Consider the following 26,955-nt stretch of genomic DNA (forward strand, 5'->3'; position numbering starts at 1 on the left):
ACACTTATTAATAACATGCAGTAAATAAACACAAAGCGTGCTCATATTAAGGCTTCCACATATATATTGTTTTATTGTCGGATTAGAGAAGCACACGATGGCGAGATTGCCACTGATTCCCAGCCTTGCCTAGAGGCTGAGCTAATGAGACAAGCAGCAGCTCTGCTTTCACAGTAGCCTAGAGGCAACTACGCCACAAATCAGGCAACAAAGACAGTGTTATTACATTCATATTGAGGCTGATTAAAGACGACTGCATAGCTGTGGCTGAGAACATGATGCAGCTGAGGAATGTGTGGGGCTCAGATATCCACAGACAAAGGGGCCGCAAGCAACTACGCGACGTAGTGTCGCATACTGGAAGCACACGAGCACATTTGTAGGATACACACACCCATGCATTCTCTCTCTCTCCTTCTCTTTCTCTCTCTACCTTTCTCTCTCCGTCACCCCTCCGACACACACATAATTCAAAAGTAGCTATGAATAAGGGCACTCTCTCTCCTCTCCCTGTGGTTACAGCATCGTGTTTTTCTATCCCCATCTGTCACTGCATACTCATCAGCTCAAATAAAATGAAAAATATGCTTATCTTTTTCCAGGTTTTTGAAAATCTGTTGCCAAATGTAGGTGTAGATCTCTTCTTCCCACAGATTTAACCACGCCACCCTCACAGCAGTGCTTCAGCCGAGTGCTGACTGGGGTTTTCACATTGCTTTATGCTTTCTTTGCATTATACCAAGAGTGTACAGTAGAGTCTGTAGAGAGGCACGTGTCAGGATAAAAATAAAAAAACACTTATACATTCACAGAAAAGTGACATTCAAATCCATTTAAGCCTGGAAGCGATGGAAAAATCACTGGCGTAAAATCTGTACCATAGCAAAATATGTATGTTTATTCAGTCTGCCATTTCATTAATTTAGCAGCTATTGACCAAAAAAAAACATTGTATCTGTGTCATATATCATTTTCTGCCACAGTTGAGAGAACAAATAATTACCTTTCCTTTTAGGGGGATGGCCTCACATGGTAATCATAAAGTTTGTTGTTTGTTTCCCAAAACAGATCAATTGAACTTGAACCAAGTAACTTCAGCTTGGAAGGCAGCAACGATTGTGGGCATCTGAGATCATACAAAGCAGGCACCATTGTTGAGTCTTTCATTGTTTCACTGGTTCTTTGTTTCCGCAGTCTTATACTGTTTTTGTCTTCTTCTTTTTACAATGGTACATCAGGCAGGGTAAGCACATTAAATATGAAGGAAAGATGATCAGGGTAAGATACACATTTGCTTGCCGTTCTATAAAAAATATATAAATGCATTTATATTTAAATGTCTTTTTGCTACTTGGATAAACAGCGCTCTCTAAAACCCAAAGCAGAATGGACAGTGGTGCACCCTGGGAATCTTAAATTAGACTCAACCTGTTTATCTTCTCCTGGAGAGGACGCCAAGACTGAGAGACAGGCTTGATGTTGAACACGTGCCAGAATGCATCTGGCTGACAGTGCCTTTGTTGCGATTATGGGTTTGCAGGCAACTTGCATCTCTTTCATTGGATGCTGAATTATTGAATGTGTGTGAATTGTTGTAACCTGGGTGTGGGTTGGGGGATCAAGAAATAGTGACATTAAATGAATCTGCTCTACCCACCAGCTGCAAGGAACATAGTTATTTCTACTGTCACAACACAATGTGATTGTGAAGTAAAATGTACTTGTTTTAATAGTATCATCCCTCACCTTTGCTGCAGCTGAAAGTGGTAATTGAAAGAGGGTGTGATGGATTGAGTGAGTGAAAATGAGTGAATGAGTGAGGGAGATAATTAATGAGAGTGAGAGGGCTTTTTGAGTGAATTGCATGAGAGGCAGGAGGGTGGTGAAAGAAAGTTGGCGAGGCAGGGATTGAAGGACAGGGAACGAGGGAGCGAGGAAGCGAGAAAGCGAGATCTTGAAAGGAATAAGTTATTGAGTGAAACAGCTAGTCTGTTTTGTGTTCATGGGTTGATTGATTGTTGTGACAGTAATGTTTTATAGTCTCATTGAAGTGTCATTATTTCTCTCAGAATGTAATTTTGCAGAAACGTTCTCGTGTGTATCCTTGTTCATGACTGTAGTCTGAGCGTGTGTGAGTAGAACACATTGTTTGTGTCTTTGAGCGAAATTCAAGGAATGTGTGAAATAATTCAGAAAAAAAGTATTCTGGTTTTGAAAGGAAATGTTTTCAGGTCAGTGCTCTTGGGATCGCCTAAGCCTAGCAGACAAATAACACACTATGACCATTTTAACTTCTTCTAGTGCAGCTGGTGCAAAAACTGCTCCAGGGAGTGTGAGCAAAACGTTATCTGTGTGAACCACAAACTTTGAGACCTCTTTTAAAACAGGCCTGTAGTATTCTGCCATTGCTTGAAAAGGGTTTCAAGGGAGTGAAAAATAATTAAATGAATTTTAAAAAATTACAAAAATGCTGCATCAGTTTGTTTAGATTTCTGTCATTATCCACCTGGCTGCACAGTGGCACAATCTCTCTCTCTCTCTGTCTCTCTCTCAGACACGCACACGCACACACACCTTCTCCCTCGGTCACTCTCTCCTTCTCTCTTCATAGATTTGGGAGTATAAACTAATTTGGACCAACATAAAATGATCAAAATGTGTTCAAATGGATCTCACTTATTTTGTAAACATAACACTCCACAGTTTTTTTTGGCACATATCAACAGAAATGTCGATGTACTGTATATTTGAGGGGAAATATTAGACTTAATTTTCCAAAATGAGTCATGCAAATCATGGATTGTTCTCTGGGGGCAATGGCTGAGCTGGCCTGGCAGAAAGAGCTGCAATGCACAGAGCCCCTGCTCCCTTTCCATCTGCCTCCAGCCAGCTGTGCAACACACACCCGGCAAAAGGAAAATCAATTTTTATTGCAGCTACTTTAACTGGGAAGCAAAAATCATTATAGCCACTGTGACATGGAAATGGACGAATCCATGTAATGACAAATGAAGCAATACAGTGAAAAGCCTGGCATAAGCACCGTACAAAACAACATCATAAAGCCCTCATCCTTGTGTCAAGCAGGCCACTTGATAAACACCAACAATGGAGGTGATCTTCATTTGGGCAATTAGGCAAATTAGCAGATTATCTCCTCTCTCCTAGCATAAATCCTACTGTAGAATTCCCATGCTGCTTGTCAGTTCATTTTATTTAGTTCTGAACAGTGTACAGCTTCCATGGTTTGACTGTGCGAATAAGATAATTTGCAAGATCATTTTTTATTTTTTATTTTTTTAAGTCTTATCTTGGTGAATATATTTATCATTTAGCTGAATGTGACTTATGAGTTAATCACAATTGTAAAACCACTATGATTGATTAGAAGCACACTCGTTGAGGTGAACGGTGAGCATCTAAAGACAAGGAGCAGAAGCTTGTTAGTCATGTTCGGTATTTCATTGTGGCCAAGTTGTGGTAGAGCATGGTTAAAGAAGTAACCTCTGGAGAGATTTACCCTGACCTTGAGGTCTGCTTTAGTAGAGCCATACAAGCTTGATTATTACTGGTGTGTTCATGCTTGGATAGACCATGCCTGCATGACACCATTCCATGCTTAATACAAGGAAGACCAGAGCAGACACTTCACCATTCCATGAATTTTCCTAAATATTTTGTAATACTAAACAAATCTACTCCAGGAAGAAATACAGCCAGTTTCTGCCAGCTTCTCTGCCATGTTCGATGCTTTGATGTTCACATTGCTCAATCAAGCGCAATCAAAACTAATTTTGCACATATAATCACACAAAAGTCATTCATTGCAATCATTTGATGAAACTGGTCATTCATTTAGGGTGGGATGTGTATCTGTGGACACTATTAATAGAAATGATTCTCTGCAGAGATAACGCCCCCAACATATTTTCATGGCAACTTTGAGTAAACTGAATAGACTACATGACAACTACGATTTGAGAGCAGTCTCTCCTCCCACAAACCATGTAAGATGTGCCTTCTCTGTGGAGTTGATGTGCAAGAGGAGATAGGGACAGTGTGTATGCGTAAAGTCACACTGTGGTGAATGGAGAAGTGTGTGTGAAGAAGTGACAAAAAAAAACTATAACTAACTATGTCCATGTTGTGTTTTTTCTTATTTTGCTTATTTTAGCACTTTTGCAAGCCTGTAGCCTAATATACCTTTGTACATTTACTCTTAGCCTATAGAAAAAAACAAAACTGCTATAATAGAAAATTTGAAATCTATTCAGTTGAGACCTTTGATACTGTTTCAAGAAAAGAGTGCGACATTTGCTTTTATAATCAGTCTGAAATTAGGCTGCTGTGGGTGAAGAAATCAATGCTGCACTGCTAGACAAGCCTGATGCCACTGGATGGTTTGAGGTAGTAAAAAAGCACTGGCCTTTCTTGTGTTAAAACATTTTGTTTATAACTGATTGGGATGCAGTTTACTAAAACAGTGGCTATAGTAAACCTGTCATAATAAATAACTAAAACATTTTGCCCAAATCTTGAGACTAAGCCATAAATCTTTGGAATTTTGGAATTTATTGAACACTGCATGTTTGTTACATATCCTAATCGAAATTAATACAAATGCAATTAATAACCACAGTCACAGTTACAGAATACAATTGCTTCTGAGCATTGGCATAGAGTCGACTTAGATAACTGATGATTCCTGACCTCATTATCGCTCCTCCATATGTTTATAAAGTTGCACAGAACTCACTCTGTGCAATCGGGGATGCAGGTCCTCTGACCAGAGTGCCAGGATCTGCTTGAGAGTTGTTGTAATCTGCTGTGTTCCCTGTAATTTCAAGAATAATCTGAAGCAGAGCTTCATGGTTATGATTTTTGCCCCTTATATAAATGTACCTTGTGAGTTTCCCTGTCATCTCAGTAATATGTTTGGCAGGCCATTGCAGAATGGGTAACCACTCCACTGTCCCCTATGTGTGCTGCTAGTCTTTTACCTGCTGCAGGTGAAACTGATCTCCAGTTTGGTGCATTGCAAATGTAGTCTAACACACTTTTCTCCTTCTTCCGTAGATACCATGGTATCACCGGGACGTGGTGAGTACATACCAGAATAAAAGCTCATACACCTCCACTGCTGCCTTGTGCAAGTTTCATGAGATGTTTTAGGTGTCGTGTGAATAATGTAATAAGCGTTTCTTCAGCAGAGAGTTTCTGCATGGCAGGTTTTTTTGCACCTTATTCCCACACTTTTTCAAGGGAGCTAAAAGGATATAATCGCTTTTTTTAGACATGATATGAAAATGTTAGGGAGTGGAGTACATTCTAAGCCTGTAGTGATGGTCCACCTTGCTCATCCATGCGCATTCTCAGAAAGGGCTTTGAGCCATCTATTTATCAGCTCAGTCCAGACTGACCTCTTAGACCACTTTACTGGCATGAATGACTGAAAAAGCATCCTCGCTGCCAAATGCTCTCATGAAAGTGTGTCTACCTCCGGTTTCATTCACAGAAGATAAGCACATGTTACTGCAAAAGGTGGGCGGCCTTCCTCATGGCATTGATTAGAAAGATGATTAGGGTGAAAGAGACTTCTTAAGGTTTTCAAAGGGAGGTCATTTTCATTGCTTCTGATGAGATATGTGCTGTGTTGTTTCTCTCCACATTGTTTGAAGGCTACATTTTTCCAAATGCAGATTCTTCCCTAGCAATTTTTGTAATTGCAAAGCTGGAGCACAATAGACAATCAAGCCTCTGAGTTGAGATGACTTTGTTCAAACTTCACATCAACTTAATTTCATCTCCGGAGGGGACATGTGAGATGAAGGTAAACGAGAGACTGGTAGACCAGGGGTGCGTGGGTGTCGTTTTCGTCTCCCACCCCCCCCCCCCCCAAGAAACACATCCCCTATACGCGAGCGCACACACACACACAAGCACATAGACACACACGCTTACAGTGCCCGGCCAGGGGGTGTGATGAATGACCCAGGCCGCGTCAAACAAAGCCGTAAAGCTAAGCGATGGCAGGGCACTTCCGCCACTCTGCCCTGATGAATGGATTGAGCGCGGGGAGGCGGGCGGGCTCTTGATCATCCGCCTGGAGCGGGGCGGCCATATGTTTTTGAAGGCGAGAGGCATAAATAAGCGCAGAGAGCTCCGCCACAACACGCCAGCTCCGACTACACCATCGACATCCACAGCACAAACACACAAACACGGGGGTGCTTAACGGCCCATCTGCCCGCCTCAGCCCTGCCGCCAACCCAGGGGGAGAACGCAGGGAAGATGGAGGGAAAAACATCTATGGCAAAGCATGGGAGAAACGGACAAATTGGTAGCTTAATTCGCACAGTGAGTAATGATGCGCCTTTAGTGCTCTGGCAACACCATGGGTGCCAGAGAGCCTTTGGACTTTTCACAGAACAGCGGCTGTGTGTCTGTTTAGCTTCTTTTCAACTATGAGCCAAGCCAAGTGTGCACCCACCTCAATTTTTCAGTGTAAAACCACATGTAAATAGTGGAAATAACAACTACTATGTGCGATATGCAGTAAGCCCCTGTTCTGTCATGATGACCCATTGTGACTTCAGAGGCATCTCTGTCGCTCTGTTAATGTTAATGTGGTGCGTTATCAACACGTTATTACACTGTCCGCTCCACTGCCCTTATTAGGCATCCGGTTCCTACGACTGGTCACCTCCACCACAGTGGCACAGTCTTTGTCTTCTTTTCCTCTTTCACTGTATTTCTCTCCATCTCCATCTCTCTCTCGTTCTCATCTCTCTTTCTCAGAAGCATTCGCATACACACACATCATAATACTGTCTCTCATCCCACCGCTCTTTTATCTTCCTCTCTCTTTCACACGCACACAGACAAATGAAATGTATTTGCAGCACCTAAACTGGAAAACAGTCTCCAGGAGACGGTCTTTAATTTCATTTTGAAAATGCCAATGATAAATTTATCAAATGGGCTGAATCGAATCAGAATTTCTCGGAGCTCTATCCGTTATGCTGCTTCCTCGGGGAACGGTGGGCGTACTTAACCCTGCCCAGAGCCGCAATGGTGGGGAGAGGAGAGGAGAGGAGAGGAGAGGGGGAAGAGAGGGCATCGAGAGCTGGAGAGAGAAGATTACTCAGCTTATCGCTGTCAACAAAGGCCCATCGTTTGCAGATACTTTCAACTATGTTGGAAAATAGAGACTTTCCTTAATCCATGCTGGCCTCTTCTGTGATCTCTAATGTTTGGCTGGGCCAGATAACATCCTCATTGTTGAGTGGCTTAGAGATTTCTCTGTCAGCTTAATTGGTTGCACCTGAGGCCGGAGACGTAGGTGTAATTGCGATAATAGAAAACTCAGAGCTGCAATGCTTTTAGGGAACTTATCTGTTTCTCTGGATTGATTACAGTTTGCTACAGGCTGAGCAAATAGTTTCGTCTCATCAGTGATTCCCTTCACACAACTCTTAGAAAAGAAGTGCTTGCTTTAACTGGTAATAAGGTTAAGTGTAGGTGGGGGTATTTTGTGTCGTTGCCAAAAGCATGGTATATATTAGAGCTCTGTTCTTAGTTCAATATTCTCTCCACAGAGCTCAATTCAGAAAGACCATTCTGTTCCACAGACTAATGATGACCTTAGGTAATGTTTTTCATAACAACATGAGATTAATTGGCAGTTTATTTTTACATTACATTACTGACGCCTTTATCCAAAGTGACGAACATTTGATTAGATGAAGCAGGAGACAATCCCCCCCAGAGCTTATTGTGGCTACACCAGTGATCGAACCACCGATCTTGTGGGCCCCAGTCATGTGTGCATGTGCATGTGCATGTGCATTTTATTATTATTTATTATTCCTCTGTAAAGCACTGCTTTTTATAGAAGGATGACTAAGATATCCAGCAAAAAAGCAATGCAGCCCTGAATGGTTGTCAGTCAAACGTTTCATTCAATAAAGTAAATTCAATAAATGTGTGCCAAAGTGAAAGAATTTCAAATGTATTTTGTAATTATTTCAGCCCAAATTAAAGAGGTAGAACTGGGGGCAATGCAGTCCATAAGATGGGTATTACTATGCGTGAGAGAGCAAAGCCTGTCTTTTCCATATGCAACAGGAATTAGTGAAATCTGATCTCTTTTGTGAGCATTGCTGAGGTCAGGACCTATCCACTAATGCGCTAAGACTCCAGGGATGAGCCCAGGCACTGTGGCTGCTGATTGGCATTCCTGGTAATTGATTAATCACAAGTTAATTGATTCACTGACTCATCAATACACTGGGTAAGCCTTCCTTCCTTTGAAATGTGTATTTCAAACAATGGTCTCTGTACTTACCGAGTGCTGTTCACACACGTCCCCCTTCCCCTTGCACCAGAGTAAAGCTGCTTACTGTAACCAGGCGAATGAAGTCTGCCCAGTTTAATTATGCAATAAAAAAAAGCATGTGTATATATACATATGCTGTACTGTATTTACACAGACGGGTATATGCAGTATATTAGATGGTGATGATGTTCAGTATTCCCCACTCTCGTTGGAATGTCCCATTATATATTATATTCTAGTGCACAATTATGATTGACAGCTCATATTTCACACTGAAGTTTAAAGACGGGAGATGTGTGAAAAGATAACGGCAAAAAAATTATACTTTCATTTTTTTATGTTTTCTTTTTCTCAGAGAGAGAGAGAGGAAGAGGAGAGAGAGACTAATTATCCAGAGTATGAGAGCAGACCAAGCTGTTAAATGGAGATTGAGGCATCCCTTGATGGCAGAAAGCTCTGAAGTCTATGTCAGATGTTTTGGTTGTGAAGAAAACCTCTGTGATGCGTTTCCCAGGCATTTGGACAGACATGGAGCCAGCCGCGTTCAGACACCCACAATGGGATGTTTTAAACAAGGCGTTATCTGAGCTTCCCCGCGACGCGGGAGAGGCTGGGAAGCGCATGCTAATGAAGGCAAGGGAATGACACGGGTGATAGTGAGGTCAACGAGCTGTTCCTCAGAGAGACTGAAGGGGGGAGCGGCACAGGGCTGCCCCAGGGAGCAGGAGATGCTAATTTGCCTGTCACCAAACACTGCAACCTTCCTGCCCCACACCTTCTGCAAAAAAAACTTGTTCTCCTCTTTTTCCTGTATTTTTAGTCTTGTTCACCACCATTTTCTCCCTCTTCTCACCCCTCCCCCGGCTTTATCACAGCTTCCATATGAAATGTTTGTGCTGTCCTGCCAAAGTGTCACGATTGGCAGCCCCTGTGTTTGCTTTTGCCAAGCCTTTTAAACAAACCTCTGCTCAAAGACCAACGCTGCCAACTCGCATATCAAAGCCTTATCCACACATGTGCCTACACTACATACTATCCAAACACAAACCTGAAGGCTATTCATACACATACTGCACCTAAAAATGTCTAAACATTTTCCTTATTCAATTCCATCTTCGTATCATTACATTTTCTATTCATGTACAGTACAGTAAATCATCTCTCAATGCACATTCCTAAATATGATTCATACAGGTAGCAGACCCACACTAGGTCTCATACATTATTTATATGGGGTGGGGAGATGGGAATAATCTAGCTATTCAGATTCACCCCCCCAATCTTTCCTTTCTTGGCCTGAATGTTGAAAAAGAATAATATGTATGTTTTTCGGTCCCAATCATAAAATGCATTGTATGATTGCCTGGCATCTGTGATGATGGGATGAATCTGTCTCTAAGGAGGAGTACTGGATTGAGGGATGCCGAGCTCAAGGCCCTGTTAATGACTTACAGCCCCATCAACAGTTTCTGCAATTGACACTATGGAATTCACAGAATGCAAATGCTTTCATTTCATTTCTAGTGGAACCCTCTGTGTCAGCCTAATTGAATAGCTGTTCTCTAAATCTTCTTTTGAAGTGGTCGAATTGCCTCCTGGAATGGGCTGGGTTTTTGAGGTTAGTTTATCCACTCAGGCTATGCGGCAGAAACTGACAGAGTCTATTCAACGTAACACTGAGGAACTGGGAGTCATGTCACTGTCAGAGAACATTCTTCGTTTATCTTATTTTTTATCAAGGATGTCATGGAAAATATTTGAATTATGGCAGATGAAGAAACTGTCAGACATACTAAAAAGACACTGAATAATCTACAGTGTATAATGTAGACACACATATTTGACACACATCTCCAAACATCAAACCGTTCCGACGTGTGAAAAATTACCTGCTTCTTCTGATGCATTCATACTGTAGGTCTCCTGAAAAACAGTGTACTGTTTTTATTTTTATAGGAGGAAGCATGGCATCATTTACTGACCAGCTCACAGATGTTTCTTTGCTCTGAATGTGGTGGTTGGTTGAGTTCTGTCAGAACTGATGTGTAAGTTGTAGCACACTTCATGAAGCAGCATTTAACTGAATGCACTGCTGCATCATTTTGTTTCAGCAATTCATAGCTCACTGGCGGTATGTATATTAATTAAAAATGTGATTGAGCAGTGCTAATTTAAAACCACACATGCGCTGCATAAACGTATCATGCCAAGAGAGGATTTATATGTGTGTGTGTGTGTGTGTGTGTGTGGGCGTGTGTGAGTGCGCACATGTGTGTTTTAAGATAACATATAATATATTATATACACACAAATGCAGCCAAACAAATTTCTAATTATCATGAATCTCTGAATAATTGTGGTGGGGATGCCTTGTTTAAAATTTGGCAGTGCCATAGAAACCCCACAGCCTTGGCAGCAGGTCTGAGAGCAGGGTGGCATATTGCACCCAGCAGGAGCGCTCCTCCGAGGGTCTGTTCCGCAGACGGGCTGGGAAGCTCCATTTGGCACTCTGGGAGCGGGGGGTGGATGTGGGGGGTGGCTGGTGCTGGTGGAACAGAAGCGCATGCAGGTCCCCGCTTCAAAACAGGAAAGTGCAAGCTATCCTCGCAGGAACCATCAACTTCAACAATGACAAGGAACGCAGAAAACCCACTCAGTTCTTTCTCAAAATATGCAGCTTGTGTTTGTGTGTTCCAACCATGAATGGCTTATAAATCACACTATGTGTTTGCCTATCCATCACAATGGTTTTTTTTTTTCACTTCCTCAGCTGCATTGAGTGAATTGTGTTGACATATTAATTAATTCAGGAATGCGTGGAGCTCTGGGTCCGCAACCCTCCTACCCTCTTCCCCACCCTTATAGTCATGGCAATTAAACAAGCATTTCATTTTTCCCTGCCAGAGTTTGAGTTCTCACATGCAGTCTACTTGAAGCGCTTGAAGTAGAGACACAGGAGATATGGCAGATGGGTAGTTTAGGACTCCTCAGGAAAAAGCCAACAAACAAACACGCAGGCAAACACGAAAGCCGAAAAAGTTTTTTTACAGACTGTTGGGAAAATTTCAAGCAGCTCCTCTTTGGCCAGCCTTGCGTGTTTAATGTGTGTGTACGTTTCCTGCGGAGCCTCAAACGTGAAGCCCCCTCCATTCTGGCAAGGTAAGACATGGTTGAAGATGATCCAAAGTCCAAGTGAATTTGGCATTACATTATAAAGCATAAAAAGAGACTATACTTCAAAATTATTTGATCATAAAAAGAGTCATGATACTCTAGTTCTTTTTAGATGTTTGAATATTCATTTATATTAGATTGTTTACCCTGCAGTGATAAAGAACATGTTTCGGAATCTGGTTTTTCAAAAGGTGGTGGGGATCAAATTTTCTCCTTTGTTGAACTCAATGAGAATAACATTCGCAGAGTATCTGTAAGCAGCATAAATCTGCTGTATACCCACTCTCTACCATCGCTCAGATCTGTTTGCTGCTTCACAATATTCTGAGGATTTGTTGCATTCCCTTAAAGCACACAGTATTACACGCTCACTTTCCCTGTCCAGGATATACAGTAACTCCTCTTCAGTGCACTCAGCCCCATGGGCCCCATAAGTGTGGGCCTGGGGAGAAGTGCAGCTGAACCAGGGCAAATGTCCCAGGCCACTGCTGGGTGGAGAACAGGGAAGGTGAGCACCAGATGATGGAGCTCCACAACCTGTGTGTTTTTGGCCCAATCTCCCCTCAAAGCTGTTATACGTGTATTTAAGCCAACGGCCAAACAATCAGTTGAATGTTATATATCTATTTTGACTGAAACATATAGAAGCTAAATAAACATCCATCCATTATCTTAACCTGCTTATCCTGAACAGGGTCACAGGGGGCTGGAGCCTATCCCAGCATACATTGGGCGAAAGGCAGGAATACACCCTGGACAGGTCGCCAGTCCATCACAGGGCACACACACCATTCACTCACACACTCATACCCACGGGCAATTTAGACTCTCCAATCAGCCTCACCTGCATGTCTTTGGACTGTGGGAGGAAACCGGAGTACCCAGAGGAAACCCACACAGACACAGGGAGAACATGCAAACTCCACACAGAGAGGCCCCGGCCGACAGGGATTCGAACCCAGGACCTCCTTGCTGTGAGGCGGCAGTGCTACCCACTGCACCATCCGTGCCGCCACCTAAATAAACGTGTTCATAAAATAAGTATTTACTCCAGTTGTCATAGAAACATGCAGAAGAGTGGAGCAAGAAATGCACCCTCTCCTTACGTTTTTTAACTTGATTCCAATGATACGGACAAACGGGCATCAATGGATGGATACGCTCATTTCTGAATGTTGACGCACACACACACACACACACACACACACACAGGCTGTGATGATAAGCAGAACACCTCTTTCTCCCAGAATTCCCATCATCTTTTCATGCTCTGCCTTCTCTAATGTAGCACTGTGTTCTGGACTATTGAATTTAATATTCATAATGTCTGGATTTCAGGCAGTGGAGAGCTGCATTCAATTACAGTTAGTGTGAAACAAAAGCCTCCCAGAATGAAACTGCCTAGGAGGCCAAGGAGGTGAGCAGCACATTTGTTAAGCGTCTTTCTGCCCGATACTCTCAGGAAAGAGTCAAGTTAAATGGATTATTTAGAGCTAATCCTGAGCAGAAATCATACCTATGTGATCAATCATTCATGGGGCCCCATCAAAGTGAACACAATTTACAGGGCTTATTAAATGAGCAGATGAATGGAAAAAGTTGTGTTTAAGTGCTGCGTATTATAGCTTCAAACATTCATTTTCTGCCCTGTGTTTTTCTTTGTAAATATTATCCTGTTCATCAGTATAATCAGGTACATTGCAGTGATCATCATTAGCAATGGCAGATGTGAAGGTAACTTGTTTAATTTAATGCTTTGGATGAAGATGCCAGCAGTATAATAGAAGAAATATCAAGAAGACTTGTTTGAATTGATGCAGAATGAGGAGTGTCATATTTTGTGTACAGAGGGATTGATGTGCAACTTTGCACTGTAGGATAACGTAATTAGAAGGCACGTCGTTTTTTGTTGTTTTTTGTGCCACTGAAACGTTTTCTGTGCCATACTGTTCTCACACGCCAGTTGACAGGATGCTCACTGATTTAGTTGAAATCCCTGCTGCTGTGCTTTTGTGGTGTGCCTGCGTAGGCCTCAATTCCCACCTGAGCTGGGAAGCTGTTGATTCCTCCAATACCAAATGCTCAAGAGACTGGAGCTGCTTTTCGGAGCATCTGTCTGACTGGAAAAATGATATCTTAATCGTCCCCCTGGGAGGCCCAATGAGATGTGCTGATGGTGACTTTGAGTCTGAAATTAAGATAAAATGAGTTTTATGCATTTGGGAGTTGAAATGGCCGATTCAGTACATGCAGAGAGATTTCCTGTGAAGCAAGTATCTGTGTTGGGAGATTCTAATGGCTGCCTGCTAATTTAATATCTCAGGGTTGCCATTCACTAATCCATTTATTTTTGATGCTGTATTTTAAAGGTTATGTTATGAATACATGTGTAGTGCTTTATGTACTATAATATATAATGCTTTATATAGAATAATGCAATGTGTGTGTGTATTCAAGCACTTTAATAGGAACATTACTACGCTTACTTATTCATGTGATTATCTAATGAATCAGTTGAGATAATTGTGCAGTGAAATGCATACTAGCATGTAGATACGGGTCAGGAGCTTCAGTTAATGTTCACATCAACCATCAGAATCGGGGTTACCTTGACTGTTGAATGATTGTTGGTGGCAGACAGGGTGGTTTGAGTATTTCAGAAACTGCTGATCTCCTGTGATTTTCATGCACACTAGTCTCTAGACTTTGCAAAGAATGGTGCAAAAAACAAAAACAAAAACAAGCCGCAGTTCTGCAGACAGATATGCCTTGTTAATGAGAGATGTCAGAGAATGGCCAGACTGATCAAAGCTGACAGGAGCAGAAGAGCACCTCTGAACACACAACGCATGAAGTAGATAGGCTACAGCAGTAGTGCAAGTCTAATAAATACCTAATAAAGTGCTCACTGAGTGTGTACATATACACAGTCCCCTCCAAAATTATTGGAAGGCCAATTCCTTTGTTTTTGCAATAAACTAAATACCATCCATCCATTATCTGAACCCGCTTATCCTGAACAGGGTCGCAGGGGGGCTGGAGCCTATCCCAGCATACATTGGGCAAAAGGCAGGAATACACCCTGGACAGGTCGCCAGTCCATCGCAGGGCACACACACCATTCACTCACACACTCATACAATCATACCTATGGGCAGCCTAACCTGCATGTCTTTGGACTGTGGGAGGAAACCCACACAGACACAGGTAGAACATGCAAACTCCACACAGAGAGGCCCCGGTCGACGGGGATTCGAACCCAGGACCTCCTTGCTGTGAGGCGGCAGTGCTACCCACTGCACCATCTATGCCACCTTAAACTAAATACAATTCGGGTTAAGATAAAAAGATGAACACCGAGATGTGTTACTGAGCACCTTTGGTATCAGACCACCTCATTTTTAGGTGAGCATCCCTGCTGATGTTCTGGGATTCTCACACACAAGAGTATCTCTGAACATACTGCACGTCAAACATCTAAGTGGATAGGCTACAGCAGCAGAAGACTTGAGTCTAAAAAATAAGTTAAATCTAATAAAGTGCTCACTGAGTGTATGTAAAATAAATTTATAAAACTGTATCATCATTAAAAAAAATGTTCAAATAATTACTCAACCTAGTTCTGCCAAGTTCAACCATAGCAAAACTAACTTTGTATTCGTCCCCTCAGTCAACCCAACATGAACAAAATCGGTGGTATAGCTTCAAGACTGAGCGACATCTTTGCCTGCTCCCTCAGAAGAAACATCATAGAGATTGAAAGTGTCACTCATCATTTTTGTGTTGAATCTGCCTGGAAGAAGCATTGGAGAAAATGTCTACCGGGCATAGCTTTTCACATCCAGGCAGGTAGAAATCAAATGGAGTCTTTTCCTAGAGGGAATAACCCACTGTGTGGATATATTCTGAGAAAAGACTGGCATCGCTAAGAATGTAGGTTTCAGACTTATGGATTTATGTCTCAATGTGAAGCAGACAAAGAATGACGAAGATTGTAGCTACTTTTTCTTCTGGGTGGATTTAAAGCTCAACTTGTAGATTTCTTTGTGTTTTCTGTCACCACTTTGATATTCAGTCTATCGATATATATTCTTCTCTGTATTTTCACCAGCTGATTCAGAGGACCATATGACCAGGGTTATGGGGGGCTTACACCTCCTGTGGATAGGATAGCGGTGTTACTTTGTCATCTCATTTGCCTGTGCTGGAGCCAAAACATGGTGGCATGGCTGATGTAATGCTTGTCACACTGCAGTAAAATGGCTGCATAGTGAACACATGGCCGAGGGTTCATCTGTTCATGCAGGCATCAATGCAGGAAAAACAGAAATTACCAAAATAATGATTAATCTGTAAGAAATAAAAGCTGTCATCAAGTGGATAAAACAAGCGCCTTTGACTGACCATGCCCTCCGAGCATTAAAAGTCCCTTCAGTTTGTGTTGAGCATATATGTTTCAGTCCATTGAAAGTCACCCCCCACCCCCACACCAGTTTTCTCTGCAGGGCCATAATGACCCTGGGGGCACAGCCGACAGCAAATAACAGTAGCCCTGATCGCCGGCCCCTCCAGCAATTTGCTGGGAAATATCAATGATTTCCCCCAATTGGATTGTCCCGGTCGCTGCTGTCACGCAGTGTCCCTCTGCAGAAGCCTGTTAATGCGGGCCAGGCTGATATACTGCAGTAGAGCTCTGTCCTGTGTGTGCCGCTGGCTCCCCAGACCAGCCCAGGAAGCGTAATAGAGGGAGGATGGCAGACGGGAGCAAAGCTCATCAGGTGAGAGAATTGATTTTGCTGCGAATCAGGAGGGCAGAACCTCTCTCTCTTCTTTCTCTCCCCGTCTCTCTCTCTAACTCTCCTCCTCTCTTCTTGGCTCACCCTCTCTCTCTCATATATACCGTCCTCCAGATCGCAGTGATTAGTTCGAAAGGCACTGTAGCATTACAGCGCTCGGTTAGGGCGCTAAATCCCTACACAAATTAGGGCATGGAAGCCATTATTAAAGTAAACGGTTACTTCAGGTTCCAGCGGAAAATTACAACCTTCTGTTCATGTCTCCAGAACAAAAGAAACATTTTTTCCCCGGCCACAGAGGTGCATTAGAGCGCATACTTGAAAGCTCTGCAGATTGCTTGGCTCTGCCGTGGCTCCTGCAGATTCCCCTGGTGAAGTGAGGAATGTTTGGGGCCTCTGCTCACATGAGGCGTGTCAGTTGTGGGAGCCACACATGATCTGTGCCGTCTTACACTCAAATGAACTATGTACGGCAATTCGTATCATTGCTGTACGAGGTAACAGAAATCCAAAAGTCAGCTTTTTGTCAAAAAAAAAAAATTCTGTACCTTCCTTTTTCTGTAAATTTTCATGATGCGTCGTTTATGATAACTGTAAAGGTAAGTTCAGATTTTATGGGTCACTGATGTCTGAAATCAGTCTGCAAATTGACCAATGGCATTTTATTACTGTGGGAGAGAAAGAAAGAAAAAACAAGTGAGAGGAAGCTGCTTGCCACAGAGCATCTTATGACAATATCACAGAAATGATGCATCGCTCTACAGTCTGGCCTTTAATTGGTGCTATTAATATTAGTTAAACTTTTAATGCCTATTTATTAAAACTTAAACTTTTTGCCTGGGCTAATGTGAATAGAATTATGAATCTCAAAGGCCATGTTCTATAAAAAGATTTTTTAATAAATTATTGATGCAGTACCACTTCATTTAATCTGTGAGAACTCATTCCTAAAAGATTTTTCAAAAGAAATAGCCCAAAGGTCCATTATTAGATTGAATTTTGAACATTAAATACAAGAAAGTTCCTTTTGTTCTTTGAATAATTCTGTTTAAAATGCTTAAGTCACCATATTTTCTATATATATTTTGCCTTCTGGGCTATTCCAAGCCTGTAATCCCCATACTTTGCCTGATTACATTTCTGATGCTGAATATGGGATTTTACAATTGTTTTCAAGAAAATGACTGAGATATATTTAAAAGAATAAGTTAATAAGTTAATAAAATTTAAAACATACAGTAGCTGTAGGAAATCTGGGCTGCTTCAGGAAAGGGCACAGGTACTTGGGGGTATTCTGTGATTCTATGTTACATTTTACAGGTTAATTACATAGTATCATACAGTATATAATGTGTATTTTGTGCTTCTTTTATAAGTTAATCATATGATGTTGCATAACGCCATTCATTCTTCATTTCATTTTCCTGCTTTTCAGCCTCTACTTTTTTTCTATGATTATATGCTCATGTAATTGAGTGATATTTGTTTCCCAGTATCCCTTTTGGGCCCTCCATTAATGCAGAGCATGTGGGCCTGACTGCATGGAATGGCAAACAATGGGGCATAGTTAGTCTTGCTATATTTCAGTTTTTAATGACAGTTCTAATTCTTCTGTTTGGCTTCCAGTATATCTGTATGGAAAATGGACATCTGAATGCTTACATAAATAGCTTGAAGTAATGCCAGCTTCCCTGTCAATGCTGTGCATTCATGGGAGTGGTATCACATTGGGCTCTGCACCTCATTATTTGAATGGATAATGTAGGCTTTGTAGTGTATGACATTCCCAGTGTCTGGCCTCAAGCTGAAAGCAGCACTATATTCCCACAAACAAGAAAAATGCAAAATGGCTGCCGGTTATGAAGCATTATGAATAACATCTGATGAACCTTTGTCTGAGCCTTCCCATCTGCTGCATTGGGCAGAGGGACATTCAGGGGAAATCTTGGCTGAATAAGGATGGAGCTTCTGGAGGTCAGACTCTTCTGCTCTGGCAGCTTGAGTTTCTTTAAGTAAAAGGATAAACAAATTCATCAAAGGAGCTGATTGAGGATAGAAGATTAATTTAAATGTACACAGTCACCTAATATGGCCTTCTCAAATAATTATCTATTCCAAAGCCTCAGTGCTTATCTGAGGAAAGAAGAGGAATCATATACAATAAGGCAGATTTAAAGGAGTCATTAGAATGAATTATGAAGCAAAGCTTACAAACTGTTCTTCACTCGCATTGTCATTTTTCAAAACTGGTAGCATTTGAAATTAAACACATCTGCTTAAACAACTCTCGATGCAATATGAAATATTTATAGTGCATGCTTAAATTGCATCATAAACTTTGGTTTGCATTCCCGCACCTAGGGACAACAGTTCTTCGTCTGTCAGTGAAATAGAGATCCCATCAATTAACTAATGTTTTAAGACACTGCAATGGATTGTGTGGTGTGCTTCAGGCAGCATAGATATGCAGGTTCTCTCTCTCTTTCTCTCTCTCTCCCTCTCTCCCTCTTTCCCTCTCTCTCTTCCCTGTCTCTCATCTCTCTTATTTTCTCTCTCCCCTCTCTCCTTCTCTCTCTTATTCTCTCTCTCTTTTCTCTCTCCCCCCATCTCTCCATCTCTCTTGTTCTCCCTCTCTCTCTTCCCTTTCTTCTGTCTTGCTACCAACAGTCCCCACACTCCCTTGCATTGCTCTCCGCCCTCCTCCCTCTCCGGACAGGGGAATGAGGGTTGTTTAATTAAATATTAATAAGCTACTTATTAAGGGACTGAATGGATGCAGAACTGCCTCTTCATTCCCATGGCCTACTTTTGAATGTAAATGAGGGGCACATTATTAATTTAGCAGCTAACCTTTCCTGGCACCTCTAAAGTCGGCACAGAGGGGGTGAGCTGTGCCAGGTTGGCGTGAAATACAAGGTCAGGAACCTTTAAACAGAAAGGATAACTGGGAAAGTACCCGTAAAGGCAGTCTTATATGTATCATGGTCCTTATTGCTGTAATTAGCCTCCCTCTCGGTTCATGATTTATCACTTCACCGCGTGACTAAGATTAACTTTTGAAAGTGTCTTCTCCTGCAAAAACACCTCTATTTCTGACAAAGCTGCTGTGGCTGGAAGGTGGCAGGGTTAGTGATGTGGTAAAGACGCACAAGGAAATGCACCTGTCTTCTCTGGGGACTGTGTTGGTATTATTATCTGTCGTAGGAAAGCAAGATTATATGATGGTAGTCTCCAACAGACACAAGAAATGTAGTAAATTAAAATAAAATAAATCAAAACACAATGACTTCCAGCTATTTACAAGATGACAAAAAAGTCATGTTATTTGTTACAGCTTAGCCCAGGAGAAACAAGGGGCAGTTCCTGGAATATGATCCGGAATGCAGTGGACAAATTACCTGGCAAGGTGTAATAAAGTATATTGTGATCTGCAGTCTGGAGGAAAGAGGAGTAGTGTATGCTTAGCTGGGTCAGAAGTTTTTTCCAGAGCCATGACTTTAAGAGCAATGCAGCCAGTATCCAATAGGTGTTAAGTAGAGAGGGAGAGAGGCTGGAACAGAAAGCACGTCTGACCACTGCACAGCCTCTTGCTCACCACTAAGCATATAAAGCAATTACTGGATAGCAGTTGCCCTGTGGCACATATCTTTTGCTGTAAATAAGCTTCCCATTGCCCGAGGCCTCTAAATCCAGGATAAAAAGAATGTACTCCGTTCCTAGAGGCAATGAAATCAAAGCATAAAGTATCACGCAATATTTCACACTGTGAGGAGTTTGGATCCTCTGTGAATTTCAAACCTCTCGGTGCAACAGTCGACATGAATGTGACCTCCATTCTGCCTGCCCGTGGCACCCCAGCTCATGCAGTACACTCAGGGAGCTGTTGAAAAGAGGCATCAGCTCTGACTACAGGCTAGGCTAGCTTCGGCATGGACATGCCCTACGTTTTCACTTTATTTCTGCTCTGATATGTTCTAAGAATGTTATATTACTTTGGTAACTTGAGATTCAGTGATTCAGCTTGTGGGTGGTTTCTGTCCCTCTGCATTCTTGAAATGATTGAAATTATTCAGCCTCACACCCTGCCAGTGCAGCTCCCTAAGAGACCGCTCGGTGTTAATTTTGATGTGAAGTTCACACGAATGTTTTGTTTTTGCGAAGCGTGAGGCAGGAAAGGGAGGGTGGACGATATTGTGCGATTGCGGTGAGGGGGGTGTGACTCTGGAGGGGAGGTGTAGGTTTAGAGGAAGCAGCGGTCTAAAAAGGACAATCTGCCCTGACAGCAGCACGACCCTCAGGCTAGTCGGATTGCTCGAGGTGACTTGCGATTTTGGTGATTTTGGTTCGTCCCACCTTGATCCCTGCTTCGCTCCTTCATGAGAGACGTGAGCCTGCCTCTGGCTCTCCCATTGCCTCACTCAATCAATGCAGCTCTCCAGACAACACAAGAAAGGATTCCTAAATTTACAGATACATTTTTTACTTCACTAAGAAGTTGTTCCTGGGTGAGTCTTCCCTTCTTTCTTTGCTTCAGTTAATCGCACACAGCCTTCAAATACTGCCGTTCCTTCACCTCACACAGCCCCTCGGCCAAAATAAAACCCAACTCCCTCTGCCTCAGCACAAACTACCCTCTACCCCCTACTGCCACCACCAGCACCACCCTACTGCCCCTGCCTCAGCACAAACTACCCTCTACCCCCAACTGCCACCACCAGCACCACCCTACTCCCTCTGCCTCAGTACAAACTACCCTCTACCCCCAACTGCCATCACCAGCACCACCCTACTGCCCCTGCCTCAGCACAAACTCTACCCTCTACCCCCAACTACCACCACCACCTCCCTTCTCCCCCCAGTTCCACCACCACCTCACCTCTACCACCAGCACCCTACTCTCCCGGCCTCTGCAGACACTGCAGAATGCACACACTCTGTCTACCCTCAACCACCAACTCCCACCAGCACCCTACTCCCCCCAATTCCACCACCACCCCACCTCTCCTACCACCACCCTACTGTCCCTGCCTCTGCACATAGAGTGCACAAACTGTGACTTACTCCACCTTCCTAACACCACCTTCCTAACACCTGATGTCCCCCCCCCCCCCCCGCCTTAATAAACAATAATAATCAAAAATTCACTTTATTCTCTTTCAATTTTCCTTCCTCATGAAATGAGCCAGGAATCGTAACACCAGTGCGTATTAATCACCAGAGAAGCTCAGCCCTGTGTGCTGTTGCCCTTGGAAGATTTGGCACTTTGCAGCCCCGAGGTGCCCATCAACGTCTGTAGAGTTCCTCCTCATCAGAAATCAATGCTCATCGTGGGCCTTTATTTGCACCCTTTGGTGGCATTTTTATCTGTGGAGACAGAAGCTTGCATATTGAACACATCCCCTCCTTGTCACTCTTCCCAGGAAGCTCAGCAAGCAATTAACACAAATTAAGTTGCCTGACTTTATGGGGGAAATAGCTCTGTTCTCAACCTTGAAACTTTAAAGCGCAAAGTTGCAGGCCTCCATAGACTGCGTGCTTGTGTGGTGTGTATGTGCGAGCACGCATGTGTGTGCTTGTGCATGTGAGTACAGCCTGTGTGTACGTGTGAGCATATGCGTCTTTCCTGCTTTGTTCCTCTCCTTCATGTTTAAAGTGCATGGCGGGCGGCATCATTATCTGGCGCGGTGAGCGTGGATGGAATGATTTCCCCTGACGCAGCTCAAACTTTGAAGAGTAAACACAATAATTGCCCTCACCTAAGAGCATCTTGGGCAGCCAGGAGCCCAGTCAAACACAATATTACTCTGCGCTCTGTAACTCGCTTTGTGTTAAATAACTCTTTAGTGCTCAGAATTTTAATAACGTAATGAAGCCCTGGGGCTCTTATTCAGCAGGTACGGCACTTAGCAAGGCAATTGTATTTGTTCTGCTCTCTCCGCTGGCCTCAGACTTTTATTACAAATGGCTGACGATGAACCCTTTTTCTTCGGTTGCCGGGTCTCTGCGCGATGATAAAAAGGAAAGCGAGAAATAAAGTGTCTTTTCGAATGCTGTTTTTCATGTTCCCCCTGCGTGCCGCTGAAGAAATCTGAAATTCCCCAGCCGCTACGTCGCTGCACTTCTCGCCCATCTTACTGTGGATGGCTGAATTTTGGAAAACACTTAACCGCATCCCACCGGCGCTTTGGCAGATGGCTGTCAGAGTCCCCGCTCCTGTGCAGAGCCGGCAGTGGAGTTGTGCAGCAGACACAGCTACCAGCTCCGAGTCTCTGGCTGGGGCTGGAGGAAAGGGCACGATCGCCGTGACATCACCGCACCCGTGACGGTGTGTCCTGGGAGAGACTCAACCTGTATGAGTGCTTCCATCGGGCCCTGCGGGCACTCCGCGGGAAGAAAGGGGGAAAAACAAGTTTTGGCTCTCCGGAATATTTATTTACAGTAGGACAAGGACCTATTCATTTTCTCTGTGGTTCTCCACTCCAGAGAGGGTTATGGCAGGTGTCTGTTTTTGGGAGAGTGATAAATGAATCTTTGCAGAAATAAATAAAAAATTGAAGGGGAAAAAAGAACATGATTCCCCGTGTGCCACTGGTGGAAGGTGTGATTAATTTACCAACACACTGGTGGAGAGGGTGATTAATTAAACAACCCGTTCTCTCTCTGGACCTTCCTGAAATACATATCTCCATGCTTACAATTAAATATTCTTGCATTTGCAACAGTCATGTCAATAAGTACAGTAGATCAGCACGTGGCATTTCTGTATCACACCATGAGAATTACCGTCAAAGTATTGTGGAACTGTGTCAAGAAGTATACTTGAATAATTTCAGTACAAATTTAAAGGAGGCTTTTAATAATATTGTATGGCTGATAATATTCAAGTCTCTAATGAAAGAGGCTTTCCCATGCATTTATCTTTTACCATCAAACATGTTGATTGTGTGTATGAGCAAATTTTACAACATTTTGGTCTCATCTGACCATAGCACTCTCCTCCAGTCATAATTACAATAATTTAGACTCCCATTGTTTTCAGGAAAAAAAAAAAGATTATCATTAGTAGTAGTAGTATTATTACTATTATAATTTTTTATTGTTGTTGTTTTGATTACTTCAAACTTAACGGCTGTGTTTGATTGTATGATTGTACATTAATACTGCTAATGATGGTATTAATGATGCTGGGAGTGCGAGTGTTGCCCTGAGTGCTGTTGAGCTTGTAAAGGAATGGCTGAACATGCACCTGCCATCTCCAGAGATGCTCATTAAAACAAGACGCTACATCTCACCAGCAGCATAATTCACACTAAACACAGCAGTGTGGGAGGGCCCCTCTACTCCACCGTGCATGGTTAAACGGGTCTAACGTGGAGACGCATTCAAGGTACAAACACACACATACACGCACACCGACAGACGCACGCACGCACGGACACACACGCACGCACGCACCCACAGACAGACACAGACAATTGTGACTAAAGCATGTGCATACATTTTGTAGAGAAAGGCAGAAAATGTTTCTGATTTCCCAGAATCCATTGCTTCAATGATCTGACAGGTGAGCAGTAGTGTGTACTCGTGTGGGCATGCGCGTGAGCGTGTGTGAGTCTGACGAGAGAGAGAAACATTGCCTCTGATGGTGCGTTTGTGGCAGAGCCTATCCCAGCCCTCTCACTTGCTGAGATGCCCAACAGACGGCAGAGGGAGGTGCCACTACAGCCACAGCCCAGAGCTTCTCCAGAGCAGGGAACCCATGGCACACATCTCTGCCAATCAGAGAGCTGCGTGCCAGATGACGGGGCGGAGACGGGGGACAGGCAAGGTGTCCGTGGGAACCACCTTTCTCTTTTCATGAAGTTTCTTCTGCTCTAAATTACATTTAAAAGAGCCACATGCTTCTTCTTTTTTTTATCTTCTCAGATGCACTGTGGAACAAACTGTATTCGATCCTGTCGTATCCAGTCTCCCTGTTCCTCACAGGCTTTGCCTGCAGAGCCTTGGCCAGCGACATTGCTACACTTGCTACTTCCAGTCATTTACCTACAGTAGTTTGTGAGTCTTCATAATTTGAATTTTCATCTACTTGCTAGGCGGCACGGATGGTGCAGTGGGTAGCACTGCTGCATCACAGCAAGGAGGTCCTGGGTACGAATCCCCGTTGGCCGGGGCCTCTCTGTGCGGAGTTTGCATGTTCTCCCCGTGTCTGTGTGGGTTTCCTCCGGGTATTCCGGTTTCCTCCCACAGTCCAAAGACATGCACGTTAGGCTGATTGGAGAGTCTAAATTGCCCATAGGTATGAGTGTGCGAATGAATGGTGTGTGTGCCCTGTGATGGACTGGCGACCTGTCCAGGGTGTATTCCTGCCTTTCGCCCAATGTATGCTGGGATAGGCTCCAGCCCCCCTGCGACCCTGTTCAGGATAAGCGGGTTAAGATGATGGATGGATGGATGGATCTACTTGCTAAGTAAATGCAAATTACACAGTAAGTGCAGTCAGATATATCATAGTCTGTCAATGTAAAAAGTAATACAGTGTTCAGAATATTTGTTTATTGATCATCAGGGGACTCCCATAAACCACCAGTCCTGATAATGTCAATTGATGATCATCTGGTGAAACCGATCCACGGACAGCAGATACTGTAGGTCCTTCACCTACACCGCTGACCTCTAAAGACGGGTGGGTTCCTGTATCCACAGAGGATCTGTCCAGAGCTTTACACCAGGGGGGAGAGTGCTGCCTGTCTCATGTGACAGGCTCTGAATTTCAACAAAACCGCAGACATTCAACTGCCATCCTTCCCATGCCTTTCACTTTCACCAAACGTCCCCAATGCAGTCGCAACACTTTCCTTTCCTGATGTACAATTCTCTCCACATTACAATGGCCTCTTCTGAACAGAAGAGCTGGATGGGGCATTTTTATATCAGCAAAATACAACGCGCACATATAATTTGAGCCATACACTTTCAAAACGGATTTCTAAGTGTGTGGCTGTTGATGACAATGTCTGCGCCTTTGCTGTGTGCGATAAATGCTGATGGCATTTTGTAATCAATCAATCAATGTCAACGGTAATCACAATATGCAGCTGCAGTCCATTTCCCCTTTGTCTGAATGCTGCCTTAAATGATTATTAATTATTAAAAATGTTGCTGGTAGTAGAAAAATAAGGTTTTTAAACAAGCAAGGCGTTTTGCATTTGTAAAGAGCAAAGACCAAAGGTTGGATTAGATTTTCTTGTATTTGAGCGGATAATGTATGTGGATAAAGTATGCAAGTGAATGCAATCAAATTACAGGGAAAGGTCAGAATTTCTCTGAATGTTTGAAGACCTTGAGCTGATTATAATTCATAGCCATCATTCAACAGTACAAGCAATACAAAGCTATTTTTGTCAAAAGAAAGCTACTGCTTTGAGAGCTGCTTAATGGCACTTTTATGAACTTTAAACATAGTTACACACCAGCGTAACAGGATATATCTTCCTTGATTTCAAACATCTTTAACAATTTTGAGTTCCATGTCTGAAGGTCTTTCATGAAATTTGAAGGGCATGTGAATATGAATTTTCACATTACTGACGCTTTTATCCAAAGCGACTTACAATTGATTACTTGGAGACAATCCTCCCTGGAGCAATGCAGGGTTAAGGGCCTTGCTCAAGGGCCCAACGGCTGTGCGGATCGTATTATGGCTAGGTCCAGGATCGAATTACCGACCTTACGGGTCCCAGTCATGTACCTTAAGGCCACCCTTTTTTGACACCTCCCATGATGAGGACCATCAGTGCAGAAACGGAGCCATGAACTGTAGTGGGGTTTCTGCAGTGCCGGGGGCATGCAGAAACCAGCCCGAATCCTCATGCATGTGAGGATTCGGGCTGGATCTTTAAGTGTGCTGAGAAAGAAAAAACATGTATGTGTTCTCGCTTGTTCAACTATTGGCAGATCAAAGCATGTCAAGTATATTTTGACTAATTAGTCCTGTGAAATATGTGGCACGCCCCATGCGTATGAAACAACAATATTGCACCCCTGGCTATGTTGTGAACTAATTTGCATTTTTCATATTAAAATTGTGTCTAGTTTTAATACCACATGAAAGAAACGGCACAAATATGCTCATCATGAAATTACAGGCCTTCAGTGAGATCAATTACATCTCATGATTTGGTTCTGTTGAATTTGATGTGCCCAGGTGAGTGCATATAGTGTACAAGTGCAGTACTGTATGTGGACATAATGTGTATGTGGGAGCTGTATGCAAGTCTTTGTCTTATCCCGCATTAGTGTTTTCATTTTTTTATCTCCACATGGATTTCTGGTCTCGGGATATTTCCTGTGTGTTTTGCTTTCTCATTTTGGGTTACCGGGGGGTTTTGCACTTACATTTAATGATTTCCTTTTTTTGAATATCATGTTTTAAGCCAGTGTTTGTTATAGTAGATGAAATGGTATCTTTGCATTACTTTGTCTATATCTTTGAGTAACATATCTAACAGAATTTGTCTTGAAACTCTTCATTTTAATCTGATTGTGAGTTGAACATTTTGATTAGTTTGTCCACTAGATTTCCCTACATATCAACCAATTAATAAGCAGAATAATCTGATTTAAATGACAATTTCTATCATAATA

General features: G+C 42.9%; 1 protein-coding gene across 1 annotated transcript in view; it reads left to right on the forward strand.

Annotated features, from left to right (window-relative positions):
* Positions 1–26,955, forward strand: part of LOC133138566 (cadherin-4-like) — a 296,079-nt gene that overhangs the window by 118,956 nt on the left and 150,168 nt on the right. The window contains 1 exon segment of the mRNA XM_061257438.1: positions 5,077–5,100. Within this exon segment, the coding sequence (XP_061113422.1) occupies positions 5,077–5,100 (24 nt within the window).

Source organism: Conger conger, chromosome 10 (assembly GCF_963514075.1).
Source record: "Conger conger chromosome 10, fConCon1.1, whole genome shotgun sequence".
Lineage (NCBI taxonomy): Eukaryota > Metazoa > Chordata > Actinopteri > Anguilliformes > Congridae > Conger > Conger conger.